This window comes from Otolemur garnettii, unplaced genomic scaffold, assembly GCF_000181295.1.
Source record: "Otolemur garnettii isolate 467f Iridium unplaced genomic scaffold, OtoGar3 scaffold00105, whole genome shotgun sequence".
Classification (NCBI taxonomy): domain Eukaryota; kingdom Metazoa; phylum Chordata; class Mammalia; order Primates; family Galagidae; genus Otolemur; species Otolemur garnettii.
The window spans coordinates 2,988,418-2,999,837 of NW_003852500.1; the positions used below are offsets into that span (position 1 = coordinate 2,988,418).

Here is an 11,420-nt window from a genome sequence, read left to right on the forward strand (position 1 = left end):
CTGAAACATAGTAGGTAGGTGCTCAATAAACACTGCTCATTCCTTTCCTCTTCCTACCGGGTCTCAGGTGGAGAGAGAGCCGCCTGTCTCTTTAAATGATACAAATGAATTGCGGGAGGTGTAGTGGGGAACATAAAAAGGAGCCGCGTCTCCAGCTCAGCCAATCAGCGCGCTGGGCTTGCGGCGCTGGCCGCCTAAATAACCCAATGGTGGTCCGCGCGGACTCAGAGCCCGCCTCTGCCTCACAGCCTCGTCGTGGGGGTGGGGACGCTACCGGCCACGCCCCGGGGGCGGAGCCAGTCGGCGGCCGCGCCACAGCCGCTGAGGGAGGGGCGGGGCGCCTCGGGTGTCAGCTACCGAGCCGCAGGTGGCGCCAAGCGCTGGGCTCCGACCGTGCTGAGGAGGTGAGTGCTGGTCCCAGGAACCCCCCAGGAGTCGCCCAGTCAGCACAGCCTCCCACGCTCAACGAGCTCCGCAACCTTGGCGGCTGCGGCGGGCAAAGGCGCAGCGGAGCGCTAGGGATGGCGAGAAGGAGTGGGGGGCTACGCGCCGGGCACCCCGGCTTCTCCCCTGTGGTAATAGAGGGTCCACAGGAGGAGATGAGAATTCGTCCTCAAATCCCCTGTCTCCTGGCCTGAAACCGGAGCGTGCAGTGGGGCGGCTACAATGCCGGACCCCTCCCCAAATCCCTTTATTCTAATTCCGGATCCAGGTCTGGGTTCTGGGACTGCAAAGATAGGGGCGTCACTCCCCTTATAGAGCCTATGAATTTGAGCGGCCAAATAGGAGACCACCCCCAATCTCCCTCTTCCTAGCTCTGGCCTGCAGACCCTCAGGGACAGATATGAAGGACCCATTTCTTTTTTTCTCCTACTGTGAACCCCTATCCAGGCCTGACTACTGCAAACTGGGGATTCCCTGGTGACTCCTAGACTGCCCCATAGTAGCCCCCCCACACCTGAAGGATGGGATGGGGGCATTTCACTGGCATTCTCTGTAGGGACCCCAAGGTTGGAATTCTGGGGAAAAGGTCAGTGTGGGGTTGCCTGTCTTGGCAGCGACGGGCCAACAGGGCCTGGAAGAGCCTGGAGCTTGGACTTGAAGGGGGGGGTCCCTCTTTCAGTGAAGGGAGGGGGTTGGGAGACAGTGAGCATCTGTTCTTGTGGATTAAAATAAATTGAGGTAAATTAGGATCTTGCCAGAGGCTGGCTGTGAGTGGGGTGCGCAGGAGGAGTTGGGGGGTGGGTGAACCCTCCATCTGCCTCAAATCCCCCGAGTCACCTGCTCCAGCTGCACTAGGGACCAAGAGGCAGCATCAAATGGACCTGCTTCACTGGTGACCTTGGGCAGGTGACAACACCTCTCTGAGCCTTGGCTTCCTCTTGAGCATTGATTGAGCTTGGAAGCTGGGGACCTTACATTCTACAGATTCTGAACCCACCAATGCCACCTTTTGTCAGATTGTGATTCTCCTCTTTTGCTTAAGATGTGGGTGGTTTGGGGTTGAGAAAGCATTAGACTTGGAGAAGCCGCCTCCAATGTGCCTTGCTGGTCTCTGAGCCTCAGTTTACTGTACTGCAAAATGGGTCGATGGTCATTGGGACTGGGGGCAGGGTCGGGGCTGATCTGCAGACAATAAAACATGGGACCAAGCTGCAGTCATTAGAACAGGGGCTCAGGCCACCCTGGTCTCACCGGTGGGACTGCCTGGGGCACACCCTGACCCACATACCATCACCCACGCTAGGGGTGAGCCTGTACCTGGGTGGGGTTGAGGACAGAAGGAGGTGGGAGGCACTATCCCAGCCCATCCTGTCCCTAGGAATTCCATCCTAGCAGTGAGCACAGGAGTGAGCACTGGGCTATGTGTTCAATACTCGCAGGTTTCAATCTGCTTCTACCTATGTGTGGTTTTGTCTTTCTGTGCCTTGGTTTGTTCTTTTGTGAAATGGGCTGAATCCCTCTGGGGAGATCAGAGAAGACTGGGGGCGGAAGGGAGAGCTGTAAATGCAAACACGATCATTATAATATTAATTACAATACTAATGCTCATTAAATGGGGTTCCTCTGACTGGGAGGAGGGTATGAGAGAGTGAAGTCTACAAAGGGTGTTGCCTGCTAAGACTTAGCATCTGGCAAAGCCAGGTACACAGTGCCGAGTCGGTGTTTGCCAAGTGAAGTGACAAAGAGGGAAGTGACCAATGTCAGGAGGGCTGGAAAATTCCTGAACATGAGCTAAGATGCCCACTTGATGGTGGCTGAGTTGGTGTGTGACCTGAGGCATATGCCTCAGTTTCCTCATTGGGATACACACTCCCTTTAGGCACTGTTGTGAGAATCAAGCCAGATAGTATAAGTGATCACAATCTTCCTGGCAGGAGACATGAGAGAGTTGGCCATTGAAATGCATTAGTATCCACTTGGGCCAAGAATCTGGTCACTGGGAAGGAAAAGAAAACCCCCAGACTGGCCCTACTGTGTGGAAACCAGAGTCCAGGATGGAGAAAAATGCCAGATCCTGTTTCACAGGATTTTGGAGGCCGAGAGAGGTCAGGAGCACCTCAAGGTCATGCAGCAAGAGGTCAGGGATGCTGGTCAACGGGCAGGCCTCACCCTGTTCCCAGGGTTAGGATCTTAAGGGCTGTCATCTTTGCTGACTGTGTTCCTGTTCTGTTCTATCTGCTCGCAGGCTGCTCACATGCCTGCCAGGATTTCCAGAATTGGTGCTAGGGAGGCAGGGTGGGGGGTCTCTTGGTCAGCTGGCAACATACTGTGTGACCTTGGAGAAGTCTGTGTCTCTGAGCATTGCCCTAAGAATAAACAAGCTGGGAGATGGGGTTCCAACAGGGCCAGCTTCCTCATCACACCCAGTAAATTCAGTTATGTGAACTTATTCCATAATACCCAGTAAGCACAATGTTTTGGGCTTACAGTACTTTAAGGGCCCATAGTGATGTTTTAATTTCTTTTGAAGTCAGAAGGGAAGAAAAAAATGAACTTTTGGGTAGAAGAAAATATTTTTGTATATGACATTAATATATTTGCCTTTATGACAATGCAGTTGTAAAATATGATTTTAATTTTTTTTAATGGAGGAAGGGGCCCATGAAAGTAAATGTACCTTCCCCTTTCCAAGTGGATTGCCCTCCCCAAGCCTCAGTTTCTCCCTCTGTGAAGTATGTGTCATTAGCCCACCATGGATTGGAAGATGTTTCTGAATTCTCAGGTCAGGGTTGGTTTTTAGTTGTGGGTGCTGTTATTTCTTGACTATTGTCATGATTATTATTTTTTGGTAATAATAGCCCCAGGCTGGGGGCCCCAGGTTTGAGTGCCTTAGATTACCCAGCCATGGCCTGTGTGGGGTTCCAGAGAGGTCCTAGAGGTGATGATTGGGTGGGGGAGGAGAGGTGGCGGTTAGGAGGTGGGTGGGGCAGAGCGAGCTTCCTGTCCCCACCATGCACACAGGCCTCTGGTGCTGACGGAAGTGGCAGGCGCCTTGTGGCATCTCCTGGTGCCTGCTGGGTCAGACAGGGCCCCAGACCCACTTGCTGCCCTGTTGGGTGAGTTTGAACCCTGTGCTAGGCGGCATCTATGTATCCTCCTTTCTCCTACTTTACCCTCTCAGAAACAAGAGGGAGGCAGGCCTCTCTGCCTGTCTTTGACTCTGGGTTTAGAAGAAATAGCAGGTGTCACTTCCTGGGCTGGGCAAGGGCCTGTTTGGGGCCACCCTTTGCTCTGCTCATTGGCCCCCTATTATAGCTTTGAGTGGTGAAGTAGGTTGAGGGGTGGTAGAGGGAACCCAAAAACTAAGAACCACATGTTGTGGTTCCAAATAGGAATTCATTGACAGACGGGCCAGGGGCAAAATCACAGTCACCTGGGGGAATGAATGTTTGACTTCTCTGTGCCTCAGTTTCCTCATCTTGAAGTTGGGACTGTGTTTCATGGTGTGGTGTGAAGTTTGAATGGTCTGGTACATATTAAGGGTTGGGCCCAGGGCCGTACACATAATGGTGCTTCGTGTGCATCTGTGTGTGGGTTATGGGGCGGGGTGAGGCAATCTAATTAGAAGTGTAAAAACAGTACTGAGATTCTTGGGTTTCTGGGGAACTTGAGAGTGTGGTGGCTCCTGGGATCCTAATGCTTGGCAGAACTTTGTCTTTCTGCGCTGTCCAGTACAGCAACCACCAGCTAGCTCCATGTGGCAACTGAACCCTGGAAAAGAGGTTGGTATATTTTTTTCCCAGTCAATGCTCTTTAAAAAAAAAAAAAAAAAAAAAGAGGCTGGTACAACTGTGAAGTTGGGTATCATTTTATTGAATTTTTCTTAGTTTAAAATTACATTGCTATGTGGGCCTGTTAGTTTACACATCATTCAGCACAACTCTAAGGGATTTGGAGAAGCTCAGGGACCAGGTTATAGCCAGCGTTAAGAAATGATATGAGAATTTAGGGCTTTTCCCCCTAAGGAATGTCAGCCAGGTTACCTCCACCTCTAGCCCCATCCCACCAGACTAAGCTTCCTCAGGGGCTGCTCCTAGGGCTGAAGTTGTCAGTGGCCCACAGCATTGCCCAGCACAGGGTAGTGGTTAGGAACATTTGTTGAAATAAAGAATTTTTTACCTGGTGAACTTCTATTCATGCTTTAAAACCGTAACTCCCATGAACCCTCCTTTATAGTCCAGTCCTTCTTCCACCGTGTGGAAATGGATGTCTGTCTCTCTAGACTGGGGGCTTCTCTGAGGCCAGGCCCAAGGCTGAATCATCTCAGGGACTGAGATGGTTTTGGTACTGAATGACTCACAGAGTCCATGGACTGGTGTCTGAATAACAAAGGGTCACGTTAAACAAACTTTCTAGATTAGGTAAACTGAGGCTCAGAGAGGGGCCCCTTTGCCCGAGGTTCTGCTTGGTTCTTTCCCAGTGAGTCCCAGGGAGCTTCCCCATAACTGTGGTCACCAATCCTTATCCCTACTGCCATGGTGCCTCCTAGGCTCCCAGCTGCTGCTGAGCTGCTTGCAGGGTCATGAATTATGGATGAGACCTGCAGGCTCCAGTGACAAGCCTGGCCTCAAGAACATGCCAAGGACACTGTATGTTCCTCCCCTGCCAGGAGGCCTGGCCTAACCCCCTGTGAAAAGAGAGCTGGGGTCCCCCACAAGACACTTCTAAACGTTCCTTGTTGTTTTGCAGATGGGGAGACTGAGGCACAGAGCTGGACAGTGACTCAGACACCAGGTGAACATTAACTTTACAGGGCAGGGGGCACAGGGGCACCAGTGGCAGCTGGTTCACCATAGTGATGGGGACCTCTACATTCCAGGGGTGTGCATGAGATGGGAAGTGTTGTAGAGGGGTTCAGAAGACCCTAGGGGACGGAGCCTGATCCACACGTGGCTATCACAGCTCCAGAATCCTTCTCTCACCAAACACTTTCCCTGCACGAACCACCTGGAGTGGAACTGAGAGCTCAGGCTGGTTCAGGGTGCAAATCTCCTGTCACTTCCTGGCTGTATGACCTTGGCAAGTGACTTCCCTTCTTAAGGGAACAGGGGCTTATTTTCCCCAGTCTGTGCAACCCACTCTGGCTGGTTTGACAGCCAGATTGGGGCTGACCCCAGCACTAGGGGCTTATGTAGAGTGGGAGGCAGGACACAGAGCCTTGTTTGCTATGGGACAGCTTGGGAATAGCCCAGAGGTGTGACATCTGTGAAATTGCTCAAAGCTTCACTACCTAGGCTGAGGCTTACCTAGCACTGATCTCACCCCCTACCATGAACTCTTTTACATAAAAACCCTAACTTGCATGCCCCTTCCTCTAATCTAGACTCCCTTAAGCCCTTGTTCCTCTTCTAGTACAGCCTTGACCCTATGGGATTGGGGGCGTCCAGTTCTGTCCCCCTAGACGGAATTCTCTCAAGGGCCCTGGCATACTCAGTTCCTCCTTCATCCTTTCCCTCCCTCTTCCACAGGGGGGGAACTCCTCTCCTCAGGCCCACACTGGCAATGACCCTATGGCTTAAACTTGCCTCTCTCTTCAGGCAGGCAACTGGACACTGGAGCTGTGGGGGTTTCCACAGAAGCCATCAGGATGTCGTATTTTGGGGAGCATTTTTGGGTAAGGCCTACACTTATGTTGGTGGGGGCTCCTGGAAGGGTAGTAGGAACTTTGATGGAGATGGGGGACTGGGCATGTTGTGGGCAGAGTCTTGGACAGGTCTCCAGGGCATAGAAATTAAAGTGGAAGAGAATCAGGCTGAGTTTGACCCCACACCCCCTAGAACTCACAGGCCTTGTGATCTTGGCATAGCCATAGGTTGTACCACAGGGAAACCATGTCCCAGAGTAGGAATCTCTTATCTGACCTAAAGATGCCCAGTGAAAAGGTGCAGAGTCAGAGCTCAAACCCAGGGCCAGACCAAACTTCCAGGATCCAGAGTCATTCCAGCCAGGGAATTTCCATGTCCTTCTCATCCTGGAGAGTTTGGGGGTTTTCTTGGCTTGACATGACCCTTGCATCCCTCTGTGGTCCAGGCTGGGGACCACCTACTGTGGCCCAATGTGGGGCTGAGTGAGACAGACTTGTTTTTATTCATTCATTTCCTCCCTCCCTCCCTGCCACCCCTATCTCAGTCAACTCTGGGAGATGCCGGGGCCTCAGAGAGGCTCCATCCCAGCCCTGGTCCCCAGGGAGAAGCCCCTCGTCTGGGCAACTCAGTCTGGGTTACCCAATCTGGTCATCCAGACACCCCCAGCCCTGCCGGATCAGGGCTAAGCCCAGCACTGGGGGTCTGTCCAGAGTGGGAGCCAGAACACGGAGCCGTGTTTGCTGTGGAACAGCCTGGGCAAAAACCCAGAGGTATGACATTAGACAGCCTGGGCAAGATTAGGAAACAGGGACTCCTCTTGCAGGGCCAGAGTAATGGGAAGCCACAGAGGATGTGTGAAGAGGAGAGGGCCTGGAAGTCAGAGAAGAAAGCCCCTTCCCCAGTTGTAGGCTCTGAGCTTGCAGAGGAAGCCCGTTGCTAGGTGACTGGTTGCCCCTGGCAACAAGCCCCATTCCCTCCCATTCTCCCTCCCCAGCTGGGGCTCCTGTTACTGGCATTTGCCTTCTTAAAGGGGCTGTGCCCCCTTTCTACCTGCAGAGAGAGGTCTGACCTCTGCCCTTTCTCCAAGGGTCAGACTCCCCAGATTATCTTCTGAAAGGCTGTGTGACCCCCAGGAAGGAGCTGTGCTTCTCTGATCCCCTGTTAGCTCCTCTGTGTAAGGGGAGTTGACCATTTCAGGATCAAAAGTTGCCCACATTTTGGAAACCTGACAGTGGCACCTACACGTATTTTAAATTCTTTTTAATTGCATGAGGCATGCAAGGTCTCTGCAGAAAATTCAGATCAGCAAAGAGAAAATAGAAACCACCCCCGACTCCCCCACCTCACCCAAAGATAGCCCGGTGCAGAGTGGTTAAGAGCCTTGAATTCTGGCTTCCAATTAGGCTCTGCTGAGAGCCCTTAGACATGTGGACTTGGGCTTCCTGCGCATTAGTTTTCTCATTTGGGAATAGGGCATTAAATTCCTGCCTTATCCCTGGACTCAGGAGGACTCCCATGACATGTCACTAGCTAGGTGTCTTTTAATCAGTTGTTTGTATTAGAGCTGCCACATATGTCTGGCTCTTTGCTGGATGATACCGAGGCCCCAGATGCCCTTAAAGAGGTTTCCATCATAGGACATCAAGCCAGACAGGGATGTCCCAGTTTTGTTAGGCCAGGGCAGATCCAGAGGCATAGAGGACACTAAGGAACCATTAGGGAAGCATGAGCATGTGAGGGATATGATCAAGCTCTGTTGGAAAGATTCTTCTTGGGCTGGCACACAGGCAAAATTTGAGTCTAGAGGTTTTGGTAGGATACACAGGCCCAACACAGCCCCCTCCTAGGACCCTCAGCTGCCAGCCCAGTCCAAGGAAGGCAGACACCACTGGGGAGTTGCCAGGTCTGGGAAACAGGCCAGTGGTTGGCTCCGAGTCAGCCCCAGATGCTGGCCTGGACAGCGGTGCCTGGTGCAGCTTCACCCGAGGATCCCCTGGGTCCAGCACTGTGCCAGCCTCATCTCACCAAGGACCTTGGAAGTTGGGTGCTGTCACTGTCCCAACTTGTCAGACAAGGAAGGAAATTGAGGCCTTAGGAATGAAGTCACCAACCTATAGTGACCCAGGGCATGTAAGGGGGATTTGATGCCTGAACTCTGAAAGTACAACTCAAAACATGAGAAAAGAGAAAATATATTTCTGATGAGCTGATAAGAACAAAGTTAGAGAAGCTTCTTAGAGAAGGTAGACAAGGTAGACCTGACAATGATCCCTGAAAAGTGGAAGGATTTGGATGAGTGGGAGGAGAAACAGGCTGGTGAGTTGGTGGCAGGAATGGCCTGGGCAGGGGTAGAAAGGCACTGTATGTCTTTTTTGTTGGTTTTGCTGGAGGGGTTAGGAAAAAGCTAGGAGATGAAGGTGGAAAGAAAATTCTAGGCTAAGAACTTAGACTTCAGACTCTGGTGGGCAATAGGGAGCCACTGATGATTCTAGAATGAAGGGAGACCATTGAGAGATTCAGGCTTGAGGCTGACCTAGGTCTGTTCCAGTCTTTGCTTCAATTTCTCCAATTATGCACCAAGAGGGATTATCTAGCAGCAACTTCTGGCTTTAGCTTTCAAAATTTCTGGGTACTAGGAGGGTGAACCAGCAGGTTGGAGGAGAATGGAGGAAACCACCATTTATGGGGAGCCTGCCAAGTGGTACCAAAGGGATCACTTCAGTGATTTGTGTTGGGACATAAATAACATCAGATCCCCCTGCAAGCCTCCTATTTCAGTCCCAATTACAAGGCCTCGTTTGGTGCTGAAATGTCTCCAATCCCCTCAGAACCCAGCTGGTAGCCCTTTCAAATGGACAACTTAAGGTTCAGGCATGATACCCTGCATAGGCGACAGGATCTGGCCAGCATTAAAACATAATTGTTGCCTCATTTTTTCCTATTTTCATCATATGGCAGGAGGTCCTGATTTTCCATTTAGAATAGCAGTAAAAGTTTTCCTTTTTCATGAATGCATTTGGAACAGAAACACGAGCAAACTTAAAGTGTTAACTAACAATATGATGAATTATCAAGAAATAGAGTTCCTTTGAGGCTTTGGGAGATGCTGATGTGGATCATCCTGGTTCTTACTTCATCCCCACATAAAAGGTGGTTGATTCCTTGCCCTGTCTTACTGAGGAGCTATTAAAAGTTCAGAGAACCGGCTCGGCGCCTATAGCTCAACCCGGCTAAGGCGCCAGCCACGTACACCTAAGGTGGCGGGTTCGAGTCCCCAGCCCGGACCCGCCAAACAACAATGACGGCTGCAACCAAAAAATAGCCGGGCGTTGTGGCGGGCGCCTGTGGTCCCAGCTACTTGGGAGGCGGAGGCAGGAGACTCGCTTGAGCCCAGGAGATGGAGGTTGCTGTGAGCTGTAAAGCCATGGCACTCTGCCCAGGGGGACAGCTTGAGGCTCTGTCTCAAAAAAAAAAAAAAAAAAAAAAAAAAAAAGTTCAGAGAACCAGTGAATTGCCCAGTTCACACAGCACAGCCCTAGCCTCTTCTGCTGTGATGTTCCCAGAACTTGGGGGAAAGAGGTTGCATGTAAAGCATTATCATGCTCCAGGGCAGAGGCCCAGTTCACATCAGTACTAGTAGGTAACAGCAGAATAACACATTCATTCATTTATTCAGTAAACTCAAAGCCTCACTCTGTGCTGTGCTTTGCTTGGGTCCAGAGAGAGAACTCAGACCTGGATTGTTCTCTGGATTCTCAGAGAAGGAGTTTCTATGTTGATGAGAACAGAAAACACAACTACAAGCCAACACGGTGGCTCATGCCTGTATACCTAGCACTCTGAGAGGAAGAGAGAGGAGGATGCCTTTAGCTCAGGAGTTGGAGACTAGACTGAGCCAAGAGTGACACCGTGTCTCTACTAAAAATAGAAAAATTAGCAGGCCTCATGGTGTGCACCTATAGTGCCAGCTACTTGGGAGGCTGAGGCAAGATTACTTGAACCCCAGAGTTTGAGGTTGCTAGTCTGAGGCCATGTCACTCTGTCACATGGTTAGAGTGACAGTGAAACTCTGTCTCAAAAATTAAAAATTGAAGAAAAGAAAACATAACTACCATATACAGGGTTGTTTTGGTTTACAAAACTGAACAATTGTAGGGTAATTTGGGTTTCAGGGTGGGATCCAGAAGTTAGAACCAACACATGTTTTTCTGTACAGATGCTCTCTGGTTCAGCTTCTTTCCAAGGTTCATGGTTTCTACTTGACTTCCAGTTATCTCCTGTGAGCACATAATTCTTTATTTATGGAAAGACATAAAGAACAGAGGGGAAGAAACAGACAGAAACAGAGGCAGAGAGACACAGAAAAACAGAGAAAGAAAGAAGGAAACACAAGAGAGAAAGACAAAGAGACTATGAACAAATAAGATTGGCCAACCTGGACTATGGGACCAAAAAAAAAAAAGGAAAGAAAGAAAGAAAAATCCTTGGTTTCTCTCTGATTGGAACAACTCCAGCCCCTTTTACCAATCCCTGTGGCTAGGGAGAAATGCAGCATGCTAATTGGTTCAGGTCTGAACCAATCCGGACAGTCAAGGGGGATGGACTTCCAGGAGTTTGCTCTTTGACCCATGCCCCTGTTGCTGGGCAAGTTAATGTTTTCTCCCGATTCTTTCTGAATCTCTATCCCCATCCCCTGCAGGGTGAGAAAAACCATGGTTTTGAGGTCCTGTACCACAGTGTGAAGCAGGGACCCATCTCCACCAAGGAACTGGCAGACTTCATCAGGGAGAGGTGAGGTCCCTCCAGTCCTGCCCACCAGTGGCCATGCCCATAGCATATGATGGCACACCTACTTCATGGCCATGCCACACCCTGCTCAATCTGGGCCTACATCCCTGGGGGTTCCAGGAACTAAAGTACTTTGAAGACCCTAGAAACCAGCCATCCTCAACCCTGTCAGCCCCATATTCCCTTATAAACAAAAATTACAAGGTTTGTAATGCCTTTTTCCTGAAGAAGAGCTAATATAACCTACTTTCTGTGAGGGGGGAAGGATTTATAAAACTTCATCTCATGCCTTGGGATGATAAATGAAAACACATGATGAGATAATTTACATTTCAGCTTGTCAATGCTCAGACATTCACATTCCAGGGAAACATAATGATTTTGAGTTGTAAGGCAAACTCTGGTCCCATGCATATTTGTTTTAACATGCTACCTCTAACAAAATTAAAGTTCTGGCTCGGCGCCTATAGCTCAACCGGCTAAGGCGCCAGCCACGTACACCTAAGGTGGTGGGTTCGAATCCCCAGCCCGGACCCGCCAAAC

The 11,420-nt window shown here is 50.5% G+C and overlaps 1 protein-coding gene across 2 annotated transcripts in view; it reads left to right on the forward strand.

The window, feature by feature from the left end:
- Positions 1-330: 330 nt before the first annotated feature.
- The window catches only part of FCHO1 (FCH domain only 1), a 27,625-nt gene continuing 16,535 nt past the window's right edge, over positions 331-11,420 (forward strand). The window contains exons 1-4 of one of the 2 annotated variants that reach the window (XM_023517172.1): positions 331-404; positions 5,194-5,238; positions 6,042-6,118; positions 10,789-10,880. In XM_023517172.1, coding sequence (XP_023372940.1) covers positions 6,092-6,118; positions 10,789-10,880 — 119 coding nt within the window. In that variant the 5' untranslated portion in view covers positions 331-404; positions 5,194-5,238; positions 6,042-6,091. Of the gene's footprint in view, positions 405-3,476; positions 3,561-5,193; positions 5,239-6,041; positions 6,119-10,788; positions 10,881-11,420 lie in introns of those variants that run through there. The other variant, XM_023517173.1, reaches the window with a different exon arrangement.